At 60.5% G+C, this 24,861-nt stretch overlaps 1 protein-coding gene across 2 annotated transcripts; it reads left to right on the top strand.

The window, feature by feature from the left end:
- The first annotated feature begins 585 nt into the window (after positions 1-585).
- Positions 586-16,992, top strand: LOC140896116 (uncharacterized). Of its 2 annotated transcripts, XM_073307278.1 has the most exons (6): positions 586-737; positions 3,141-3,770; positions 11,591-11,732; positions 12,200-12,412; positions 13,186-13,323; positions 13,897-16,992. In XM_073307278.1, exons 2-6 carry the CDS (start codon positions 3,182-3,184, stop codon positions 15,059-15,061), a joined length of 2,247 nt encoding a protein of 748 aa, XP_073163379.1. In that variant the 5' UTR covers positions 586-737; positions 3,141-3,181; the 3' UTR covers positions 15,062-16,992. The 2 variants fall into 2 exon arrangements, with proteins under 2 accessions (XP_073163379.1, XP_073163380.1); XM_073307279.1 differs by lacking the exon at positions 12,200-12,412.
- The last annotated feature ends 7,869 nt before the right edge of the window (positions 16,993-24,861 follow it).

Genomic DNA, 24,861 nt, shown 5'->3' with positions numbered 1-24,861 from the left:
CCACGTCATCTGCCCCAGGGACCACAGGGTTCTAGGGGCCTTGGCTCCAGGGCAGCCCCACTCTTTCCCAGCTCCTGGCTGTGGAGTTGGGAGCCTGAAGGCCCTGGGGGCTGCCAGGTTCCCGGCTGTGAAGCTGTGAGCCTAGAAGCCCTGGGAGACCTAGCTGGAGCCTGGACGCTCAGGACTTCCAGGCACCCAGCTCTGCAGCAGGGAAACTGGAAGCCCAGGGATCCCCAACTCTAGCTGGGGTTCAGCTCCTGGCTCTAGAAATCTTGGGGCCTCTGGGGGCTTCCTGTCATGGAGCTGGGAGTCGGAAAGCCCTGGGGCCCCCTGCTCGGGGGCAGTCCACAGGGCAGGGCTGCGGCTCGGTGAAACTCTCGTGAATGGGACTCAGCACCTGCCGGCCCCTGGGGCGCGATCGGCCCCCCGGGGCTCAGGGCGGGGCGGGGGAGCCGCTGCCCGCCCGGGCCTGCCGGATCGGGGCCGCTCCAGGGGCCGCGGGACCAGCCCCCGGCTCTCTGCGCAGCCCCGCGGCAGGGGGCGGGCTGGGCTCGGCTCGGCTCGGCTCCGCCCCGCCCGGGACTCCGCCGAGCGGCGCCCGCAGGAGCCCCCCGAGCGCCCGGCCCCGGCCCCGGCCCCGCCGGCCCCTTTCCGCGGCGCCGCCCGCCGGGCTCCTGACGTCAGCGCGGGGACCCAGCCCAGCCTGCGGCGCGGGGCGCAGCCCGAGCGGGAGCCGGGTAAGTCGGGGGCGGCCTGGGCCCCGCGCCCGGCAGAGGCCGCTGCGCCCCGCGGTGCTGGCGGGGCCGGGGGCTCCGTGGCGGGGCCGGGGCCGGGGGGCTCCGTGGCGGGGCCGGGGCCTGCTCGGCCCGGGCAGACAGACCCGGCCAGTCCGGGCTCGCCCGGGGCTCTGCGCTGCTGCTCGCGCCTCTCCCTGGGGTCGTGCCCGGCCGGGCTCCCTGCCAGGCTGCCCGGCCGCGGAGCGGGAAGAGCGGGAGGGGAGCCGCGTCCCTGGGCAGGGCAGGGCAGGGCAGGGCTGGGCTGGGCGCCCGGCTCTGGGGGCAGCGCCCCCGGTCCCTCCTGGGGGCTGCGCTCGGGGCGCGTAGCCGTGTCCGGGCGCGCTGCGGGGCTGGCTGGGCACTTGCTGGGAGAGAGCCGCCCCCCCCCCCGGGCCCTGGTTCTCCCAGCAAGGCGCTTGCCCAAGTCCTGACCCAGCCTGGCTCAGCCTGTGCGATGCGCTGGGCTGCTGACCCATGGCTGGCGGGGCCCGGGGCCCAGCCTGTCGGTCAGCCCGTCCCGGAGGGTGCGGTGCCCTTGCCCGCCCCCTTCTTCGTGCGGTGGGGGAAGCGGCACCGCAGCCGGTGCTGGGGAGGGAAATCTGCTGGCCGGATGCCAGGAAGTCCCGCTCCCAGCAGCGGGTGCCCTGTGTGGCGGCACAGTGTGCCCCGGGGTCCTGCCCCCCAGGCGACAGCCCCACCCATCCTGGGGAACCCCAGTTCCCTGACACGCAACTGTGATGCTGGGGGTGGGTCAGAGCCCCAGGGCGGCGAGGGATTTCCACAGCCCCCTCCCCTCTGCCTGTGCGGTGACCCTCTGCTGGGCTCGCTCCCCTTCCTCTCCCAGTGACCCCAGGGCCCCAAGTGACCCAGGCTGTGCCCAGGCGATGGTCCTTGACAACAGCTGTGGTGTGGATGGCTCAGGGTACTGTGCAACGGGCCACTTCCCCCACCCGCTAGCCCCTGGCTCCCAAGTGCAGGCCCTGGCCCTGTGAACACCCCCACTGAGCGTGACGCTACCTGCCCCTGCTGCTGGCAGCCTGGCGCGACCTGTCTGGCACCGGGGTGCTCACTGCCTTTAGCCCTCAGTCTGAAAACACCTGGCTGCCCCGCACACCAAGGGGCCTGGCTTGGCCTGGCAGGGCTGAGGGGTGTCAGCAGAGCTGTGAGGCGTACCTGGGGAGGGGTAAGGGGGGGCTGCAGGTTAGGACTAAGGAGCTGCCACCACCCCCCTCCCCTCTGCTGCCACAGCTTGCTCACGCCAGCGGTTTGGTTGGGGAAAATATTGAAAGCCCCCCCCTTTCCCCCCCCGCCCTGCAGTGACCAGGAGTTGGAACCACGCGGCCTGGGCCCCTGCTCCCTGGGGCTGAAGCTGGAGCAAAAACATGCCTAGGTGCCTGGATAGGGGAGCTCCTTTAAACGCCCCTCTCCATTGGCACCTGCAGGGGGGGAAGATTCTTGCACCCACACCCCTCCCCCAGTGGCACCTGGCCAGCACTGTGCCTCACGTGGATCAGTAACACCCCCGTGGTGTGCGGGGCTGGGGGATCCTCTGGGCCAACGTGCTGTGCAGCTGCTGGAAATCCCATCCCAGCGTGGCTACGTGCAGACGGCTGGCTGGGGAGCTCGGGGCAGTTATAGGCTCAGCACAGAGGGGAGAAGAGGCCCCAGGCTCTGGGGGTCAAGGTGTGACCCCATGGGAACCCAGAGCAAGAGCTCAGGCCTGGTCCGAGCTGGGCAGCAGCCCAGTGCCAGCAGCATGGGGGCACCTGGCCACATGCCATCCTGCACAGGCCATGGGCATGAGCACACATCGCACAGACAACCTATGGGACTCCTTGCTGGGGATGTTGTGAAGGCCAGACGTATAAATGGGTTCAAAAAAGAATTAGATACGGTCATGGTCCTTGTTAGCCAAGATGGTCTGGGACACAATCCCATGCTCTGGGAGTCCCTAAACCTCTGACTGCCAGATGCTGGGAATGTTCTGTTCATTCCCTACGGGGTGCCTCTTATGACCCCGGGCAGCTCCTTGCACTGTGAGAGTCAGCAACACATGGCGTGTGAGAGAACCAGGATCTCTGTGAAGGAGAGCTGGGCTCCGTCTGTGCAAGTGTAGGCCGGGGGGGTGGGGTCCCATTGCTCAGGGCACTCTGGGGGTGAAGGGCTGTGCACATGGATGGGTGTGGGGCTGGAAAGGTCAGGGTTCCCCATGTGCTCAGTGGGGTGTTTGGGGAGTGGGCTCCCTGGTGCCCTCTGTGCTCAGTGGAGTGTTTGGGGAGTGGGGTTCCCGCTGTGTTCAGTGGCGTTTGGGCAGGGAGTGTGTCTGGTGCCCCCTGTGCTCAGTGGCTTCTCTATTGTGCCCAGCCTCCCCGATGCCCGGCCCCCTGTGACACTCCGGTGCAGCCATGGCGGGGGCCAAGGGCTGCTACGAAGGGAAGATCGCCGGCCTGTACGACCTGGAGCGCACGCTGGGCAAGGGCCACTTTGCCGTGGTCAAGCTGGCGCGGCACGTCTTCACGGGGGAGAAGGTGGCGGTGAAGGTGATCGACAAGAGCAAGCTGGACGTGAGCGCCGCGGGGCAGCTGCTGCAGGAGGTGCGCTGCATGAAGCTGGTGCAGCACCCCAACGTGGTGCGGCTCTACGAGGTCATCGACACCCACTCCAAGCTCTACCTCATCCTGGAGCTGGGGGACGGCGGCGACATGTTCGACCACATCATGCGGCACGAAGGCGGGCTGGCCGAGGGGCGCGCCAAGCACTACTTCGCCCAGATCGTCCACGCCATCTCCTACTGCCACAAGCTGCACGTGGTGCACCGTGACCTCAAGCCCGAGAATGTGGTCTTCTTCCGGGAGCAGGGCGTGGTCAAGCTCACCGACTTCGGCTTCAGCAACCGCTTCCAGCCCGGCAAGATGCTCACCACGAGCTGCGGCTCGCTGGCCTACTCGGCCCCCGAGATCCTGCTGGGGGATGAGTATGACGCCCCAGCCGTAGGTAAGTGACCAGGGCCGCCTGCTTCTGGCTCCTGCCAGGTTGGTTGGGTGAGGCTGGCACAGCCCAGAGCGCTGAGCGGGCACGTCTGTGAGGGTTGGTGATGGGAGGCTGGGGATGCGCCATGGGCATGCTTGGTGCGTGTCCCGCATTCTCATTACCAGTGTGTGTATAAGGCTCCAGTCGGCCTGGGACCTGAGCATCTCGCGCAAGTTTGTGGACATCCCCTCCCAAGGTCCTTGCAAGGGAGGGGCAGCTATCCTGCGGGGGGGCCTGAGGCACGCAGAGGCTTATGTAGCATGGGCAACAAGGGAGGAATTTGAGATTGGCTATGATTGGTGTCACTCAGCCCTGTGGGAGGAGTCACGTGACAGGGATGTTAAAATCACTGGTTACACCCTGCTTCAGAGTAGGAGCCATGTTAGTCTGTATTCGCAAAAAGAACAGGAGGACTTGGGGCACCTTAGAGACTAGCAGATTTATTTGAGCATGAGCTTTCGTGAGCTACAGCTCATTTCAACGGATGCATCCGATGAAGCATTAACTGGGTCAGTGTATTAATGATGTGTTCAAGGCAGGATACTGGGTGACGTCTGTAATAGAGACCAGTCGGACAAGGCAGCAGGATGAGCAGCTCCTTAAAAATCCCCCTTGATGTGTAGAAAGAAAGACAGTGTTATCGGGGGGGATTTCATTGTTGGGGTGAGGGTAGGGGGAGAGATGCTGGAGCTTTCATGCTGCCACTAGTAAGATATTCTTGAAAGGTTCTAAAAATTATACATGACTTTTTAACTCAATAATTCTTGCAACCAACTTGGGGTCATTCCTCATACAGATGAATTGAGCATAGAATTAAATTTGATGGTTGCCTCGGTGTAAGCGATCATGACTTTAATGTTATTGGCTAGGTGGAGACCGAATATAGTCCCGCCCAGGAATATATATATATATATACACACACATACATACTTGGTTCTTTAAAAGGGCCAACTTCCCCAAACTGAAAACAATCATGAGCAAAACAGAGTAGGAGGAGATATTTAAATATGTAAATGTGAATGATGATTGGGAATCCTGGGAGTTTGAAAATGATCAGCTATAATTTTTAGAGGCTCAGAAGGTATTGCAACCAACGGGGGGTGGTTCTGTATCTGACTTAATTCTGACAGGGAAAGAATTGATCACTGAATTAAAAATTAGCAGTTGCCTAGGTGCAAATGATCACAATCTAATTTAATCTATTCTGTTCAAGCAGAAAAGAGTCCTCTCTAGGGAACTGAGCCACCCACAGCCCCCTCCCCTCTGTCTGCAGGAGGCAGCTATGCGGTGACCCAGTTTTGGGCCCCGCACTACAAGAAGGATGTGGATAAATTGGAGAGAGTCCAGCGAAGGGCAACAAAAATGATTAGGGGTCTGGAACACATGACTTATGAGGAGAGGCTGAGGGAACTGGGATTGTTTAGTCTGCAGAAGAGAAGAATGAGGGGGGATTTGATAGCTGCTTTCAACTACCTGAGAGGTGGTTCCAAAGAGGATGATTCTAGACTATTCTCAGTGGTAGAAGAGGACAGGACAAGGAGTAATGGTCTCAAGTTGCAGTGGGGGAGGTTTAGGTTGGATATTAGGAAAAACTTTTTCACTAGGAGGGTGGTGAAACACTGGAATGCGTTACCTAGGGAGGTGGCAGAATCTCCTTCCTTAGAAGTTTTTAAGGTCAGGCTTGAGAAAGCCCTGGCTGGGATGATTTAATTGGGGATTGGTCCTGCTTTGAGCAGGGGGTTGGACTAGATGACCTCCTGAGGTCCCTTCCAACCCTGATATTCTATGATTCTATGACCCTGTGCTGGGCTTGCTCCCCTTCCTCTCCCAGTGACCCCAGAACCCCAAGTGACCCAGGCTGTGCCCAGGCGATGGTCCTTGAGAACAGCTGTGGTGTGGATGGCTCAGGGTACTGTGCAACTGGCCACTTCTCCCACCCGCTAGCCCCTGGCTCCCAAGTGCAGGCCCTGGAGCTGTTAAATATTTTAGTAGATGCCTAAAAAACCACAATCCCAAAATCATGAAAGAAGGCTTCTTCCCTTTTAATCTGTTGTTTTTTGGGTGTTTTAAATCTGAAGGTGAAAGCTGCAATAATAATAATATATTATTAATAATATATTATATAATATTAATATATTAATAATATATTATTATGGGGAAAGTTGATGCAATTACTATAAATTAGCAGTTAAGAAATGCAGACAGTTGATATGGGAAGCTAAAAGTATTGATGAAAAATCTACGGCCAGTAGGTTAAGGACAATAAAAAGGAAATGTTTACTCTATCAGGAACAACAGAATTCCTGGAAGTGATCTTGGTCTGATACTAGTTGGGGATGGTACAGTTGTCAATAATGATGCAGAAAAAGCAGGAGTGTTCAGAAAATATTTGCGTTCTGTATTTGGGAAGAAGCTGGGTCATGTATTCGTGGCTCACAGGGGAATGAAATTATTTTTTATTATAGTAGTAACTAGGGAGAATGTTTCACAGCAGCTGCTAAAGTAAAACCTTTTAAACCTGCAAGACCAGATAACTTGCATCTAAAAATATAAAAAGCATTACCTGAGAAGGTATCTGAGACATTGGTGTTCACTTTCACCAAAACTTGGAATGCTGGGGAAGTTCCAGAGGACTGGAGAAAAGCTATTGTTGTACTGATGTTTACAAAGGGTACATATGGTGACCTGGGAAACTACAGTTCGGTTAGCCTGACACTGATCCCAGGCTAACTCGTGGGGAGGCTGATATCACCAGTTTGGTTGATACAGTAACTGTGTGGATATAACTGAATTGGACTTCTGTGAAGCATTTGACTTTATTCCACATGATTAAACAATTAGCACTCTTCAAAATCAGTGTAGCCCATGTTAAATGAACTAAAAACTGGCTAACTGATAGATCTGAAAACGTAATTGTGAATGGGTCTCCCAGGGCTCTGTTCTTGGGCCGGTGCTGTTCTATACCTTTATCAGCCGTCTGGAAGAAAACATAAAATCGCTGCTGGCAAAGTATGGAGATGACCGCAAATATGTGCGTGGAGGGGGAGCTCCCGTGTGTTTAGCCTGTGCTGCCCTGGCACAAAGCCATGCAGGGAACCCAAGTGCTGTGGGGTGCAGCCTGGCAAGGTGCTGTTAACTATGGGGGAATCTGGGGGAGGGCAGAGGGGCATGTGGCTTTGAGGCTTGCGCCGTTCAGTTCTACGGAGGCTCTTATCCCATGGTGTCTGAACGCTCTCCAGGCCAGCATTAAGTGACATGGCTGATCCCAATCATCCCTTGTGGCTCGTTCTCTCTCCATGTGCCAAGGGAGAGCTGTGCGTGCTCAGCGGGCTTTGTTTGTAAGTGTCGGGGCTGATATCGGAGCAGGCCAGATGGAGCTGTGTGCCCAGCTGTGTGGGAGCAGGAGATCTGGGATGGCCCTGGGGGAGCTCGTTCCACATCTTGGGGCTGGCCCCTGAGGAAGCTCTGTTTCCTCCTGGCGGTGGAGAGTCCCCAGGGCCTGAAGTGCAGGAACTGTCCACCCCAGTCCTCATGCTCCTTTAGAGACGCTGGGCCCAGCCGTGGAGCACACGAAGACCAGGAGTGAGCCCTTGGACTCTTCAATGGGGAGTGGTGGATGGGCTGGAGAGGTGGCGGGTGCCTAGAACACCAGACATGCGGGCTCTTCCAGGAACTGCGTGGCCCCCACCTCCCACCATGACACCACCCCCAGTGTGACCTCATATACATGGGGGATGCCGTTTCCAAGAGGGTGCTGCCCGCCCCCGCCGGCCTGACCTCGCACGTGGATCATGCTGGTGGGGACAGAGCGGGGCACTCTTGGAAATGGTGTTAGCACCCCCTCTCCCCGGTCCGCCACCACGTCCAGTTTTGGCCCCATACTGGCTGGGGACAAAGCAGCCCAAAAGAGGACGGTGCAGTGTGACACCAGACAGGTGCCTCCCCAGACCCCACTAGCTGGAGTGCCCGTAGGGCCTGGCCTGGGCTGGGGTGGGGAGGGTCCAGTGCAGTTGGGCTGAGGCCGAGGTGACAGGCCTCCCTGCCCCTCCACTGGACGGGAAGGTTGTGTGGAGCTGGGCCCGGGCTGCAAGGGAGAGGGTCAGGGCTGGAGGTGACAGTGTACTTGCCCCACCCCAGGGGGGAGCTGGGTTGGGGGAGCAGAGCATGGCCACACAGGGAGGGGGCAGGATGGGAGGTGGCATGTGGGGAATGGGCAGGGAGTGGGGGGAGGGGCATGGTGAGGCTGGGGGGAGCTGGGGATGCAGCAAGGCTGGGGAGGAGCATGGTGGAGGAGGCTGAGGCCAGGGTGGGAACAACGGGGCAAAGGGCAGGTTTGTGGGGGCATGCAGGACGGGTGGGGCATGGTGAGGCAGGGCAGTTTGGACCCAAAGACAACCAAGCAGCGAGTATGTGGAGCCCGGTGAGGGGCTGGCTTGGGGCAAAGGAGTCTGTGCTGGCACTGGGAGGGTCAAACCCCCTGGCTTGTGGCCCAGGGGGGCGTGAGGCACCCGGAAGGAGCAGAGGGAGATGGTCCCCTCCCACACATGCTGTGACACAGGCCAGGTCCCATTGCCCGCCTGAGGGAGCTCCAGGCTGATTGGCCCCCTGCTCCCCCCTGCTCCAGGCTGATTGGCCCCTCCAGCACCGTGGGGCATGTTCAGGGCTGTTGCGTCCCCGATGCAGAGGCTGGCTCGAGGTGGCCAGGCTGGGGCGAGAGCTCGCTGCCTGCCGAGGGCTGACTCCGAGCCTTGGTTCCTGCCCTTCCTGGGGCCGGGTTCCTCCCCTGCAGCCCAGATCCCTGCCCTGGAACCGCTCCGGCTAGTAATGCCCAGTCTCACTGCTCTGGGGCCCCGCCAGCCCCACCCCAGCAGGAGGAGTTGCACAACAGGCCCCACCCCCTATGTCAATGCACCCAGCTGCTAGGGTGTCGGTCCAGAGGGACCCTGCTGCTGCCCCAGTGGGGGAAGGGAGCCCTGTCACCACCCCCCAGGTGGGGCCTTGTGTCATGGTGCGCCTGCCCGTTTGCTGGCAGTAACGCAAAGCCCGGCCCAGCCTTCCGGCCTCCGTGAGCCGGAGCCCTGGCAGTCACAGGGGCATCCGCCGTGTTGCAAAAAGACCTGGCCTTGACTGCCCCCTCCCCTAGGGGCAGGCAGCTTTTCCCTCTAGTCCTGCTCTGCACCATCCCTGTGCCAGTGACCCCAATTCACTGCCGCCCTGGGATGATGTGATTGCCCCAAGGGAAGGGAGTGACCAGGGCCCCTGGAGCCACTGCTGGAGAACCCCCCTGTCAGCGCACTCCTGGCTCAGGTTGTAGATGGGGGCAGGTGTCCTGGCCCAAGTCTCTGTGGGGCACGGAGGTACAGGCAGTGCAGGGCCTGGACAGAGCCTGGCACATCTGCTGGTGCTGTCCATGGGGCCGCTCTGGGGAGGGGGTCACTGGGGCATGGGAAGCGCTCGGGAACAGTCTGTGCTGAGCTGAGTCCGAAGGGTTATGGCAGGAAGGGCCTTTCCTGTTCCAAGGAGCCTGGCTGGGCAGCTGTCCCAGCCCAGCGAGGCCCACAACAGCTCTGTGGGTCTGGCCGGGCCCTGCCCCTCCCCAGCTCTGCTGATGTACAGAGATCCCCCTGCCCCAGCCTGTGAGCGGAGGGGGACAGGAGTCTGTGCTGCTGGGCCAGCAAGGGGAGTGCTGCCGGGGGGAGGGGGGACAGATGGGGCACAAGCCCTGGCACAGAACTGCACAGCAAGCTCCAGCTTTGGGTGGTCTCCCTGTCTCTGTGACCTGCAGATCTGGGGCCAGGCTGGAGTCCAGAGGGGGAACAGACAGAGGCAGCCCCAAGCCACTGCCCACAGAACAGCCAGGCCCTGCCCTCCACACAGCTCCGCATCGCCCAGGAATGACTCCACGCCACTCCCAAGCACCCTGAACGGCAACGGAAGCTCCAGTCCCCAACAGCCTCGCAAGCTCCCCAGTTGCTGGATGTGGGCCCCTCGTGCTCCTCTCCAGCCACCCCCACGGCTCTAGGGTTCACTGCTGCACCCGCAACTGGCATGGAGCCTCCAGCCCCACTGACCCTCTCACAGCCCACTCCCTGGCTGGCACAGAACCAAACAGCGCCTGGATGGCACAGATGCCCCTGAGCAGTGCTCCAATAGTGGGTGCCAGGATCCAGCCCGTGCTCCCCTGGGGGCCTGGCCCTGTCTGTGTGTGATGCTGCTGCCCTTCCCCCCACCGCACCACACCAGGACTCACCCCCCTGCCCCCTCTGGGATGCAATCCGCTTTCCCAGGGAGGCTGAGCAGCTTACAGCCCTGAGAGGCGCTGATGTGGGCTTTGTGGCTGATGTGGGCTTGTGGCCCCCATAATCCCTGCTCCTTTATCCCTTTTCCCAGCTGTGGGGCACACACACTCTGCCCTGCCCCACGGCCCTCTGGAGGCTTCCCCTGGGCAGTTCCCTCGGCCGACCCATGCTGCGCATCTCCCTGCTCAGGAAAGCATTCCACACACGCTGAGCGTGAGCAGACGCACAAGTCCTAGTGCCTGGACAGCTGAGCTGCCCCCGCCCCCCGGGAGAGACAGCCCCATGCTATAAATAACCGGTAATCACTTCAGCTGGAGGTGGACTCTGACTCCCCCCTGCAGCCCTCCCCACTCGTGCCTCAAGGCAGCCTTTGGGGATGGATTCAGTAATAGTTAATGTCCGTGTGGGGGCGACATGGGGCAGAAACACGCTGGCTGGAGCAGCACAGTGTACTTAGGTGACATGCAGACTTTCCTCTCACTGCTCTGCTGGTCCCCTCAATCCCCACCTGCAGCCCCCTGCTATCCCTGACCTGGGTTCCCCCGCCTCCCCAGTTCTGCCAGTCCCTTCGTCCCCCTTTATCCCAGCCCTGGGTTTCCCACGAAGCTGGGTTATAACTCTCTATAGAACAGGACCTGGTCAAGAAGCCGCGAACAAAGGGCAGGAGGATATAGTTTCCTCCTGGTGAAAGGCGGCAGAAAGTGCCCCCAGGTGTCACACTAGCACTGGGGTTATTCGGTGTTTATGTGTGATCTGAGCGGGATGGGGGATGAAAAGGCAGGTGTCACTGAGTTGGTTACACTCAGGGCAGCTCCCTCCTCTTGGAACAATGGGCTCAGGCTCTCTGCAGACCCAGGCAGTATCCCTGTGTCAGTTGAACTCCGGGCAGCTCCCCCCATCAGAGTGATGGGCTCAGGCTCTCTGCAGACCCAGGCAGCATCCCTGTGTCAGTTGAACTCCGGGCAGCTCCCCCCATCAGAGTGATGGGCTCAGGCTCTCTGCAGACCCAGACAGCATCCCTGTGTCAGTTGAACTCCGGGCAGCTCCCCCCATCAGAGTGATGGGCTCAGGCTCTCTGCAGACTCTCAGTGCAGCCGGGGCTGTGTGGGGCGCATGCTGGCGGGAGGCAAGACGGCACTGAGAACGGGCAGGCTCAAACCAGGCCATGGGCTGGGGCAGGGAGCCCCTCGCTGGCTCCATCACATGCTCCTCACACAACTCACCTGAGCAGGTCAGGCCTGAGGCCTCGCCAGGCCTCTAGGAAGTTTCCTTCCTCCCAGGGCTTGCCTGGTTCACACCTGTTTGTGCTGCAGAGCTGGGGCTGTGGCTGCAGGGGGGGAGACCTGGACAGGTGTGTGGCAGGGCCGTCTCGGCCCCAGTGGCTCGCTCCATCCCCCCTGCTGGAGCCCACACCCCCTCCCAGCTGGACTCTCCTGGCTCCATGCTGCAACGGGCTGAGCAATCTGTGTCTCCTCCTCTCTGCAGACGTCTGGAGCCTGGGTGTCATCCTGTACATGCTGGTGTGTGGCCAGCCGCCCTTCCAGGAGGCCAACGACAGCGAGACGCTGACCATGATCATGGACTGCCGCTACACCATCCCGCCCCACGTGTCCGCGCAGTGTTCTGAGTATGCAGCCCCAGTCCCCTCTCCTCCGGGCCTGTCCGGCGCTCCAGGGGCCCAGCCAGACGAGTGCCACCATCCACAAGGGCATGCGGGGGGCATGGGGCAGGCTGTTCACAGCCCAGCTCAGTGCACCCCCCTGCCAGGAAGAGCTGAGGGCTCAGTTTCAGCAGGGAAGGAGGGTGCAGGTTTTCACCAGGAAGGGGAGCCAGTGGAACGATTGTCCCAGAGGCATGATGCCGTCTCCATCTCTTGGAGAAAGACCCCCAGCTTCCACGCGAGGCCCGGAGCTACGGGCTGGCCCAGGGATCACTGGGTGGGTTCTCCAGCTCAGACTTGATGGTCCCATCTGGCCTCAGAGCCTGTGGCTCTGTGCATCTCTGCTGCAGGTGCTGCTGCGGGCCTGGGGCAGCGTCCCCCGGTTGTTCACTCCTGGGCTGGCTTGTGACCCTGCCCCCTCTGCTCTCTGGCAGCCTGATCGGCAGGATGCTGCAGCGAGACCCCAAGCAGCGGGCCTCCCTAGAGCAGATTGAGGTGCACCCCTGGCTGCAGGGTGTGGACCCCTCCCCAGCCAGCCGCTGCCTGCTGCCCCTCACGTCGCACAAGCGGGTGTCCGAGGAGGAGCATGACATCATCATCCAGGCCATGATGTGTGGGAACATAGCGGACCGGGACGCCATCCAGGAGTGAGTGCCAGCCGGGCGGGGGTGGGGGAGGTGTGCAGCCGGGTCACTGCACCAATCTCCCTCTGGGCTATTTCTGGGCAGGCTCCTGTCTGTGTGGTGCCCTGGGCTTGGCATCTCCTCCCCGTCCCTCGTGGACAGAGGAAAGGGAGCTCTGCACAGGGCTTGGCTGAGTGACTTATCCCCAGCCCAGCCCTTGCACGAGCGATGGAGACCCTGTGCAAGAGAGGGGCAGGTCGTCTGGCACCAGCGATACCCCCCCCCACAGGGCAGCTGCTCTTTTGGATGTGAGAGGGCATTTCCTGGAGGGCCGGGGGCAGGACAGGGGGTTCCCTGCAGGCTGGGGGGCAATACAGGGTTCTCTGCCGGAAGAGAGGGCATGGCAGGGGGTTCCCTGCAGACCAGGAGCGTGGGGGAGGGAGGTAGGGTGTTCCCTGCAGATCAGGGCAGCAGTGTGGGCACAGGGGTTGGGGGGCAGGACAGGCCATTCTCTGCAGATCAAGGGGCGGGGGGCAGAGGTTCTCTGCAGACCAAGGGAGCATGGTGGGCGCAAGGGGAGGGCAGTACAGGCCGTTCTCTGCAGATCAAGGGGCAGTGGGGCCATGCCCGGGGCTCGGAGCTCAGTGCTCTGGCTGTGCCCTATGCCATGAGCAGCCAGCATGGGGCACACCCCGCATGCTGCTCTCATACTCCTCTCTTTGGTAGCACTGTGCTGTGCTGGGGCCTGCAGGCTTCCTCCGGGGTGCGGCTCTCACCTGGGCCTTGCATCCCCCCAGGGCCCTGGAGGCCGATCGCTACAACCACATCACAGCCACGTACTTCCTGCTGGCGGAGCGGATCCTCCGGGAGAAGCAGGAGAAGCAAAGCCACAAGCTCAGTTTGGTCTACAACCTGGCCCAGCAGGTGCAGGACAGGTGAGCCCGCGTCCTCCGGCTGGGACAGGCCATGGCTCAGTGCCAGGGACGCCCCCCCGGGAGCCACAAGCACAGCCGGCCCCGCCCCGCCCGCCAGCCGTTCTGTGCGGGGGAGCCCGCGGCGCTGGCCGCAGCGTGCTATGCATGGCATCACGTCCCTTCACTGGAGCTGCCCCGGGATGTGGGATAAAATCCTGGCCCCCTGACTGTAGTGACGCTTCCCTGGGGCCTAAACTCTCCCAGACTCCTGTCCGCAGGGGATTGGCATCCAGCCTGGCACAGAGCCAGGTGTGGGGGTACCTGACACCCAGGTTTTCCTGTCCACAGCCCTGGGCATCATGCCAGGGCCCGGGAGTCCTGGCTGGGCAGCTGTAGTATCGATCTGACGCTGAGTGGCCTGCAGCACCGCCTCACGCTTGCAGTCCCACCCTCGCTTCCAAGCCTCCACTAGCCCCTGCTCTGGACCATGCTGCGGGTTGCCCAGGGTCACTTAGTGACCCTGCCACAGGGGCTACACCCGGCTGGCAGCTCCCACCCTGGGCATGACCCTGGGCCCACCCCCCTCTCTTTCAGTGCCAACCTGTCGGACCCGTTCAGCACCATGGGCGACACCAGGGACCTTTCGCCCTTCGCAGAGTTGCCGGATAGGCTGGCAGCTTTCTCCAGCCCCCAGCCTCGGGCTGCCGTGGAGGTTTCTGAGAAAAGAGTTGGCAAGCCCCTTTCCTTTTCTGCCCTGGGGGAAGACGATGCGGCCCCCAGCCTCCATGGAAACGGGCAGTTGGTCCGAGCCCTGCTCAGTCCCGCTCTGGCGGACTCCTCCATTGCCAAGAGCACCCCGGCCCTGCAGCAGATCTGCGAGGAGGAAGAGGAGGAGGAAGAGGAGGAGGGGAAGGCCAACGCAATGGGAAGGAGAAGCTCCTCTTTAAACCAAGAGCAAATGCGAGATTTCCAGAGCTCCAAGGTCTCCCTCTTGTTCTGCCGTGGGGCTGTAGCCCACAGTAAGGGGGAGAAGAGCCTTGGGGCCACCAAATCAGGCCTCTTGGAGCAGGGCCCGGGGAGCAGCTGGCAGCTGCCCCCTCTCAGGGGGGTGCCGAGTCCCAGGAGCGAGCCGGGGCAGCCCCGAGAGGCACCAAGCCACAGTGCAGCACGGGCGGCCACGGACAAGCTCAGCATGAGCATTGGGGAGAGCGCCCCCAGCCCCCTCCCTGGGGGGATGCCAGCGGCAGCGGGGGACATAGAGCTCTGGGAGGGTGGGGGAGCGGGTCCGGAGAGGTGCCAGGCTGAAGGCAGCTTGAGGTCGGAGGAGGACACCACCACCACCACCACAGAAATGGAAGATGATGGCAGCCTAGGGCAAGCGGGCAAGGTCCTGTATCCAGGGAGCTGTGAGGGCCCCGTCGCTGGCTTTGCTGGGAGCTCGGGGAGCCTCCAAGCCACTTCAGGTGGGATGCCAGTTCCAGAAGACAAGTCCAAGAAACTTGGCGGGCCCCGTGACACAGGCTCCTCCAACAGGCCCGCGTGCCCGGCTGAGAGCCCCCACCGCGGCAGCACCGCGGGCAGCGAAACGGCGGCCGACAACGTGATCAAGTTAGACCCTGCTAAAAACAAGAGCGCCCACCTGAAGGACAGGCTCCTGCAGTTCCCGCTGTGCGAGAAGGCGCTGGCCTTCAAGATCCGGCCCAGCTCCAAGGAGAGCCTGCTGGCCCTGGGACAGTTCAACTGCTGCCATGTCATCTAGACACAGCCCGCACTCTGGGGCCCGGGCCCGAGAAGGAAAGTGGCGGAACACGGCCCCAGGCCAGGGGCTGCTGGCAGGTGCAGGGCTGGGGAACAACATGCTGCTTTCGTTCTCGGTCTCTCGCTCCCACATCGCAGCTGTTCTCCTGGCTCCGAGACGCAGTCCTGCCCTGTCCTGCCTGCTCTCCCTTCCCTCGGCCTGGGGCCCTGCCTTGGGAGCGCGCTGAGCACCTGCTTCCTCACATGGCCACGCGTGTGGGTCCTCGGACGGCGACCGAGTGCGCTGGCCGGGCGGGAGCTGCGTGGCTGGTCGATCTTATGGAGAGCGCCCCCTCGCCCACCCGGGACGGCTGCCGGTGCTGTCGGCTCCCCCCTGCAGCGGCGCAGTGGGCTCTCCCCAGGATGCTGCTCTGTGCGGTAAGTGAGGGAGGCTCCTGCAAAATTCCTGCCTTCATGCTGACCCCCGAGACCCCACAAAGGTAGGTCCGACATCACCAGCTGGCAGAGGGCAGCCGCAGGCTGGGGTCCGTATGGGGCTGAGCTGCTCGGCTGCATGGACCATCCAGGGGGAGCTAGCGCGGCCAGCTCCTTCAGTGGCCCCAGCAACACGCTCAGACAAGCCAGCTGAGCTGCTCCTGTTCTGGGGAGGAACCCAGCCTCCCCTCCACTGCAGCCATGCACCAGAAGCAGCCCAGGGCCAGACTTCAGCTTCCACCAGTACTCCTTCGCATCTGCTGGCTGAAAGGATGCGGAGGGGCTGCAAAGCACCCTGGGAAATGCCTCTCCAGCTGGTCCAGTGCCATCTCCAGATGCTGGTGAGGCTCTGGGCGAGTGCAGGGCAGTCCAACGACTTGGATAGGGCCGCAGTGATTGGGGCTCAAATTAGGGTGATCCTCAGGGCTGCTCTAACCTGCTCCACTGGCCCCAGGACACAGCCATATTCCCCTGGTCTCTGCACCAGGGACTCCGTCACCACCGCTCCTCGGGGGCAGCAAGGTCTGCAGGAAAGCCAAAGCCAGCGCAGAGTGCCACAGAGAGCAGTGGGAGCCATGCTCACGCCACGCACAGCCTCCTCCCCAGCCCACTGCCGCCTCCAGGGCCAACAGCCTGGGTCAGCCCTGCTGGCTGCCTCCGTGAGCAAAGGAAGGAAGGTGCTGATGGAATCTAAATGGCAGCACCCCAAGACGCCTGCCGGTGTGTAACAGTGAGGCCAGCATGCCGTGCGCTGGGCATACGGGGTCGTACAAGGCTGGAGAAGCCCCACCTCGCTGGGGGAGGCCTGCCCAGCCCTTGATGCACCCTCTTCCTTCTCTGACAGCCAGGCTGTGCCCCCTAGAGCCTGACGTCCCATTGGTCCTGGGGGTGCGTCGGGCAGTTCTCAGTGCCCAGGGAGCCAGCCACTGCCTCAGCCCGCCTGGCTCTGCCTGGGGTGTTTTTATAACTATTAGAAATAATTTTTTAAAATAGTCTATTTTAATGGAATTTAAATAGAGATTGCTATATCCCCCTCCCCCGCCCGCCGGGGCACCTCGCCACGCTTCTAGCCCTAGCCATGCATGGCCACAGGAGCATTTCCCCATCCTTGGTACTCACCCACCCTAGAGCCAGAGGGGCCATGCTGAGGCCTACAGCTTCTCTGTCTGCAAAGTGTCCCGTGCTCTGGGGACTCACCGGGGCAGGAAGGGGGGCGTGGGGGAGGGGTATGTCATGCACGCGCACACATATACAATCTAAGCTGTTTCCTCCAGACCCCTGTAACGATAAGCTTTCTATTTATTATCTCTTTGTTTTCTTGCTGGCAAGAAATGAATTGTGACTAGAGTCTGAAGCCAGAGCTCGCTGCTGAGTTCTGCATAATGTGCACTGAATGGATCGGATCCAATTGGGAAGCAAAGCAAGTCGGTCCAGTAAAATAAGCTCTTGATTTCAAAACGGCGTCTCCGTTTCCTTCACTGGGCTGCCAGAGAAAGAGGAGCAGAAACAACCAGGATTAATGTCCTATTTTATACTGCTGCCTTCTGCCAAGTGGTAACAGATGCTAGGGCTCTGCGGGTTGGCTTCTTGTTGGAGTAGATATGGGTGACGCTGAGTCTGGGTATAGTCTTAGTGCAGTTTGATTATTTTCACTGTACACAGCAGGCCTGGAGCAGAGGTGGTCACAAACAGCATGCAGGCTGGGCACAGTTCCCAGGGAACGACTCTGCCCCAAGAACTGACCCTAGTTAGGTTAAGCAGAAAGCAAACATCACTGCTGCTTGCCAGAGCTCCCTGTAAAAGAAACTATAAAAAAAAAAATCCCAGTGCCGCATTTCATGAGAGTCTGGTCGGTGCCCAACCTCTGAGGAAACGACTGCGCCAGACCATGTGTGCCAGCACCCCCACTGTTCACCTGAGGTTATTTTCAGGTTCCCAAAAGTGAGCTGGGCAGGGGGAGAGAAACTCCCTGTTCTGAGGGCTTTAGAGCCCAAATTCAGGCAGGACCAACAAGCGGGGAATCCAGGCGCTGAGGAAGGAGGTTCCCCTTAGAAGGGCAAAGGGGTGTGCATAGCGTCATTGGTCAGGGTAATGGGGGTGTCTGTTGTCTTTAAGGGGTAGCGGGGATGGGGCCAGTCAACCCCTGTTCTGGGACATCATGGGTCCTTTAAGGGTTTAGGGGCAGAGGTGCGTGCTGGGAGAGAGGAAAGGGGGCGGGGGTTGCCCCTGGGGCCCAGGAGCCATGGAGCTCGGCTCTCTTCAGAGCCAGGGAGACCCTCGCAGCAAGCGAGGGGGGCGGAGGGGACTGCTGGCCTTGCCCAGCCCAGTGCGGGGGTGGTTTGCCCTGGCCTCCGAGGGGAAGGGGAGGAGCACTGGGCCAGTGCACTCCAGCAGCCAGCCGGGAGGGCAGAATGACGGGAGTGAGGGGGGAGTCTCCCTGCACCACAGCCCAGGCGTAAGGATGCACCATGAAGCAGGGCGCCTGAGGGCCAGGCACGGGGGGGGGCGAGGACAGCACCTGGCCGCAGCCAGAGCACACTTCATTTCGTTTTGCTTTTTCTTACATTAATTTAAAATCAAAGTGCTGCCCTCTCATGCCATAGTGGATTGAGCACCGCGCCCCTGCAGCCCAGGAACACCCCCCACCACGTGCCATACTGCATCAGGCTGCTGCACCCCCAGCCCAGGACCCTCCCCCCATGCCATAGTGGATCAGGGCACTGCCCCCTCCAGCCATGGTCCTTCCTACCATTAGTGGTGCCACCTTTTGAACAAAAAATTGGATGCTTTGTTGTTGCTGCACAAACACTTGAAGAAATCATTTCAGGAGCCCGAATAGTGCCATAATCTCCCCCTGCCCCAGCCAAATGGCTGGTGCCCCTCTCTCCACAGGCCAGGTGCCAGGGCTCCTCTGCAGGGAGAAGCTGTCCCCTTTGGGGCTCCCCCTCACCAAGCCCAGCATGACCCGTCAGTGTCACGCCCTGCCATGCCATGCAGGGCACTCCCCAGGCTGGCTGGTCCTTTATCAGGGGGCGGGGACGTCAGCCCTCCTGCCAAGATCAGCTCCCCCACCTGGCGGGTAATAACGCCGGAGGTTGTGTGTCTAGCTCAGGCCAGGTCTGGGGCTCTCAGGGACAGCCCTGTGGGGAGGCCTCTGAGGAAGGAGGCTCAGGAGAGGGCACCCCCTCAGCTCGTGGGGTTGGGAGGGCCAGGCAGTCCAGAGGCCTGGGGAACAGGCTGGGATCTGCAGCCTGAGGAGCTGCAGGGAGTCTCTGAACCAAGCCAGACTTGGGGCTGGGGACTGGCTCAAAAAGCTGGAGTGAGAGCCACAGGCTGGGCTGGGAGAAGGCAGGGCAGCTGCTCAGAGAGCAGGAAGAGCCAGTCCGTTGCGGAGGGTGGGCTGGGCCCAGCCGGGCAAAGCTCAGTCCTGCTGGGCAGGGCAGGACACAGCAACTCCCCATCCTGGGTGTCCTGAGCACGACTCACCCATTCCTTCCCCCCCGCCCCCCTCCCCCCGGGCCTGTGCCTGCCTCTCCCTGGGGCAGTTTCAAGGAGGCAAAAGTTTGGATGGAGCTGGGCAGAGTCTTGCTGGCAGCAAGCCCCTGGGCCCAGACCCTGGGGAGAGAGCCTCTTGGCAGCCAGGAAGGGGCAAGCATCCCCTTTGAGCCAACACCCCTGGGCAGGGCCTGCTACCCCTTCTCAAAGGCATGATCGCCCTGGGAGGGTCATGCAGCCAGGTGCCGCGCTGCCAGGTGCAGGGGCCCATGGACAGTAGCCACCTGTCCTGTTGGGAGCATGAAGCCCAGGTGCAGAGAGCAGCGGGCCAGGCCAGCTGGAGTCACCTACATGCCGGGTCCCAGGGGCAGCCGTCAGGCAGATGGGCCCCAGCCGGGAGGTTTCATTCACAGCTCAGGAGTCACAGCCCGACAACGCAGCGCGGGTCATGCTCCGGAAGCCAGAGGCTGGAACATCCCAGCCATCGGCAGCAACGCCTGGGGCGAGGAGAGGATTTGGGGAACGGTTAGAAATCCCAGATGGCTGCACAACTGTGGTGTCGAGGAACGCCCCAGCCCGCTGCCCTGGCCGAGCAGCTGCTTCCTGCCGACTTTCTCTGGCTGCGGTGCCACGCCCAGGCCTGCGGCAGGAGGGTGGGTGGCTGCCGATTGCTAAACCCTCCCTCTGGCTGCTGAGGGAGAGGCAACGTCAGAGAAAGAGGCAAAAAAATGCCCATTGGACAGACCTCCCAGCATCCCTTTGCACCCCCCTCAAGCAGCCCCACGGCTTGCCTGCCCTGAAAGCCTCAGTCTCGGGCACCGTCACACTAAGGGACGCATGATTCTGGGATTGGGCCTGCCCTCCCAGTTACACTGGGGCAGTGAGCATGGCTGCCCAGGTCCCCCGGGGGGGAAAGGGAGGAAGGTGGTCCTTGCGGATAGTTGCTGTTTCACTTCATGTTAGCAAACTCCATCTAAAGCACCTTCAGGCTGTTCCTGGTGCAGACAGGAAAAGCCACACATGGGGTGGCCCGTGCCAGCTCAGTGTGCCCAAAGAACCACCCCTCTTGTAGCAGGCCCTGCCTGTGTCCCCCTCACGCCCCTCCACGCTTACATCAGCCCCATCGCCTGCTTTGCAACCAGCGTCACGCCAGTGGGAGCTACGCTGGTTTAGTTGCTCATAAGATGTCCAACCGTCCTCCCAACGCTATCCCACGCTGCAGCAGCTCCTACCTGAACTGCCCTGTCTGGTGACCTTTCTGCACACCGCTGCTCTGCAGTCATCTGGCCCACATGCCTCCCCTCTGGAGCACATGCAGCCGCCCTAGGACTTGGCCCCATGGCAACGCTGCACCTTGGCCCCCTGCTCAAATGCAACTTGCAGGTGGCCCAAGGTTCCTATTGGAGCTCACTTCCATTGCATGCCCACAACTCAGAAGCCACCGCCACCACCCTGCCTGAACGTGGTCCCACGCTGTAGCCCTCTGGGGACAGGGCCACGGCCAGGCCCACTGCTGGGATGCTAAGATTGACCAGCGGCTCTCAGGACAACTGAGAGACATGGGGCACTCCCAGGACGAGACCTGGTGCCCGCGCAAAGAAGGCAGGGCCTGTGTCTTCTCCAGCTGCTCAGAGAGCAGGAAAAGCCAGTCCCTTGGGTGGGCGGTGGGGAGCTGGGCCCAGCTGAGCCTGGGCAAAGCTCAGTCCCACCGAGCCGGCCAGGGTGGGACACAGACAACAGAGATACCACAAGCAGCAGCAGCTCCTCCATCCCTGCTGCGGTGAGAGAACGCCCATCCGGCCTACACTGCGCTGGCAGCCCGAGCCAGGGCTGTGACCCTGTGGGGGACTGGGCCAGAGCCCGCACTAGCCGGCCCTCTTCGCCACACCTGGGTCCCGCTATCAGAGATCCTTCAAAGCTCCCACATGCCTGCTGGGAAGGCTGCCACGTGGTCCGCCGGGCCCTGCAGGGCTGGGAAGAAATAGCCCTTCCCATGGACAATCTCCACAGCTCAAGGCAGGGCAGACCCCAGGCACGTGGGTCCCATCCACCGACCCAACCCTGCCCGGCTCCTGCCTCTGCAGCAGCTGGTCACCGACCGGCCGCTGGGCTGGGCAGAGCTGGGGCAGAGCCAGGCTGTGAGTGGGGCCTTCCTGCAGGGCATAGAACAGGCAGGGGCCAGTGGTGGCCACACAGCTCCGAGAGCCCCGGGAAATCAGCTGTTACAGTGAAGCGGGGACTCGGGGAGGGCAAAAGCCAGATCACGTGGATCAGGCACCCTCCCTCCCGTGGACCAGGGAACCGAGTGACACGGAGGGCATGGCTTCACCCCTCAGAGACTGGCAGGAGCAGCTGAAGCCATCTGACCCCTTGATGTTTGACAAATAAACAAGACCACAGGAGCAGCCTTCCCCGATCCTCCTCCCCCGCAGGGCCACCCAGAGCATTTGCTGGCCAGAAAACAGCAGCAACAGGTAACTGGCCTGGCCAGCCCATCCCTCGCCCAGTGCCTGGAGCCAGGGACTTGGTGCAAAGCTCCTGCTGGAGACCCTGCAGAGAGGAGAGGCAAGGGAGCAAGCCGGCTGGAGCGAGCCAGTTCCCTGCAGCCAGGGGGTGGGCGGGCCTGCCACTGGCTCTCCGGCCCCGTGTCTGCTAGAGGTAACTCAGCAGAGTGAGGGGCTGCCACTGATGGCCCTGGGTTAACGAGCGTGGCGAGGCAGTTACGGACCCCTCCAGTGACTGCCATTCTCCTTCCTAGTGAACCCTGACATGCTCAGCGGGGGCTGGAATCTGCGAGCACCCTGCTCAGTCATTGCTTTACTCTTCTCAGCACCCAGAGAGATTCGGGGCTGCACCTCGGAGAGGAGGCCCTCGGGCCGCCCCCCCCCCCAATCCTGGGCTGCCCCAGACAGCCCCGAGGGCCTGGCTAGATGCCAGCAGCCTCCTGGGGCTGCCCTGCAGGCCACAGTGCTGCATGCGGCCATCCCACCCCAGCATGCCCTTGTAACAGGGCCTCGGAAGGCAGCTGAACCTGTCTGCCACACAGCCTGCCCCAGGGACTCCTCCCCTGGTCAAATCCAGGCTTTCCAGGGCCCCTTTCCACCACTCTGGCCCCTTTACCAACATAACAAGGCTGGAGCAGGGTTGGGCCTTGCCCTCAGCCTCTCCTAGAACTTGGATGCCAAGTTCTCTCTTAACGCCCCCCGACATCTCCTGTGCGGTGAGCTGCACTCCATGGGCGGGTTGTTTTGTGACCGAGCTGCCTGGTGCCAGAGGCATTCAGTGACTCCCCACGTCCATGCTGCAGCCTGCAGGTGAGATGCCATTCTGCATACACAATAAGCCTGCTCTGTTTGAACTGTTCCTAGGGTATGTCTACACTACGAAATTAGGTCGAATTTGTAGAAGTCGGTTTTGTAGAAAGCGGTTTTATACAGTTGATTGTGTGTCCCCCCACACAAGTGCTCTAAGTGCATGTAGTCGGCGGAGTGCGTCCACAGGACCGAGGCAACCGTCGACTTCCGGAGCATTGCACTGTGGGTGGCTATCCCACAGTTCCCGCAGTCTCCGCCGCCCATTGGAATTCTGGGTAGAAATCCCAGTGCCTGATGGGGCTAAAACATTGTCGCGGGTGGTTCTGGGTACATATCGTCAGGCCCCCGTTCCCTCCCTCCCTCCCTCTGTGAAAGCAAGGGCAGACAATCGTTTTGCGCCTTTTTTCTTGAGTTACCCGTGCAGACGCCATACCACGGCAAGCATGGAGCCTGCTCAGCTCACCGTCTCCATATGTCTCCTGGGTGCTGGCAGACGTGGTACTGCATTGCTACACAGCAGCAGTTAATTGCCTTTCAGCAGCAGACAGTGCAGTATGACTGGTCATCGACGTAGTCCTGGGTGCTCTTTTAACCGGGCGCCTGGGCAAACATGGGAGTGACTCAGCCAGGTCATTTCCCTTGTTTTGTCTAGTGGTGATTCAGTCCTACCGGCAGTGTGTTGTCTTTTAACCTCCAGCCAGCAGAAGATGATGGCTAGTCGTCATACTGCACCCAGGAGATGATGACGGCTAGCGGTCGTACTGCACAGTCTGCTGCCAGCAAGATGTATAAAGATAGATGAAGTGGCTCAAAACAAGAAATAGACCAGATTTGTTTTGTATTCATTTTCTCCTCCTTCCCTCTGTGAAATCAACAGCCTGCTAAACCCAGTTTTGAGTTCTATCCTTGAGGGGGCCATTCAGTTTCTCGCAAAGCCACCCCCTTTGTTGATTTTAATTCCCTGTAAGCCAACCCGGTAAGGTATGTCGTCAGTCGCAACTCCCTCCATCAGGGCAACGACAGACAATCGTTCCGTGCCTTTTTTCTGTGCAGACGCCATACCACGGCAAGCATGGAGCCCGCTCAGATCACTTTGGCAATCAGGAGCACATTAAACACCACGCGCATTATCCAGCAGTATATGCAGCACCAGAACCTGGCAAAGCGATACCGAGCGAGTAGGCAATGTCAGCGTGGTGACGTGAGTGATGAGGACATGGACACAGACTTCTCTCAAAGCAGGGGCCCTGGCAATGTGGGCATCATGGTGCTAATGGGGCAGGTTCATGCGGTGGAACGCCGATTCTGGGCTCGGGAAACAAGCACAGACTGGTGGGACCGCATAGTGTTGCGGGTCTGGGACAATTCCGAGTGGTTGCAAAACTTTCACATGCGTAAGGGCACTTTCATGGAACTTTGTGACTTGCTTTCCCCTGCCCTGAGGCACAAGAATACCAAGATGAGAGCAGCCGTCACAGTTGAGAAGTGAGTGGCAATAGCCCTGTGGAAGCTTGCAACGCCAGACAGCTACCGGGCAGTCGGGAATCAATTTGGAGTGGGCAAATCTACTGTGGGGGCTGCTGTGATGCAAGTAGCCAAAGCAATCAAAGATCTGCTGATATCAAGGGTAGTGACCCTGGGAAATGTGCAGATCATAGTGGATGGCTTTGCTGCAATGGGATTCCCTAACTGTGGTGGGGCCGTAGACGTAACCCATATCCCTATCTTGGCACCGGAGCACCAAGCCGGCGAGTACATAAACCGCAAGGGGTACTTTTCGATAGTGCTGCAAGCTCTGGTGGATCACAAGAGACGTTTCACCAACATCAACGTAGAGGCCGGGAAAGGTACATGACGCTCGCATCTTCAGGAACTCTGGTCTGTTTCAAAAGCTGCAAGAAGGAACTTTATTCCCAGACGAGAAAATAACCGTTGGGGACGTTGAAATGCATATAGTTATCCTTGGGGACCTAGGATACCCCTTAATGCCATGGCTCATGATGCCGTACACAGGCAGCCTGGACAGTAGTCAGGAGCTCTTCAACTACAGGCTGAGCAAGTGCAGAATGGTGGTAGAATGTGCATTTGGACATTTAAAAGTGCGCTGGTGGAGTTTACTGACTCGGTTAGACCTCAGCGAAACAGTGGGAATATTGGTTATTACTGCTTGCTGTGCGCTCCACAATATCTGTGAGAGAAAGAGGGAGACGGTTATGGCGGGGTGGGAGGTTGAGGCAAATTGCCTGGCTGCTGGTTTCGCACAGCCAGACACCAGGGCAGTTAGAAGAGCACAGGAGGGCGCAGTGCGCATCAGAGAAGCTTTGAAAACCAGTTTCATGACTGCACAGGCTACGGTGTGAAAGTTCTGTTTGTTTCTCCATGATGAAACCCATCGCCCCTTGGTTCACTCTACTTCCCTGTAAGCTAACCACCCTCCCCTCCTCCCTTCAATCACCGCTTGCAGAGGCAATAAAGTCATTGTTGCTTCACATTCATGCATTCTTTATTCATTCATCAC

Source organism: Lepidochelys kempii, chromosome 12 (genome assembly GCF_965140265.1).
Source record: "Lepidochelys kempii isolate rLepKem1 chromosome 12, rLepKem1.hap2, whole genome shotgun sequence".
Taxonomy (NCBI): domain Eukaryota; kingdom Metazoa; phylum Chordata; order Testudines; family Cheloniidae; genus Lepidochelys; species Lepidochelys kempii.
This window is presented reverse-complemented; position numbering and strand designations above follow the sequence as displayed.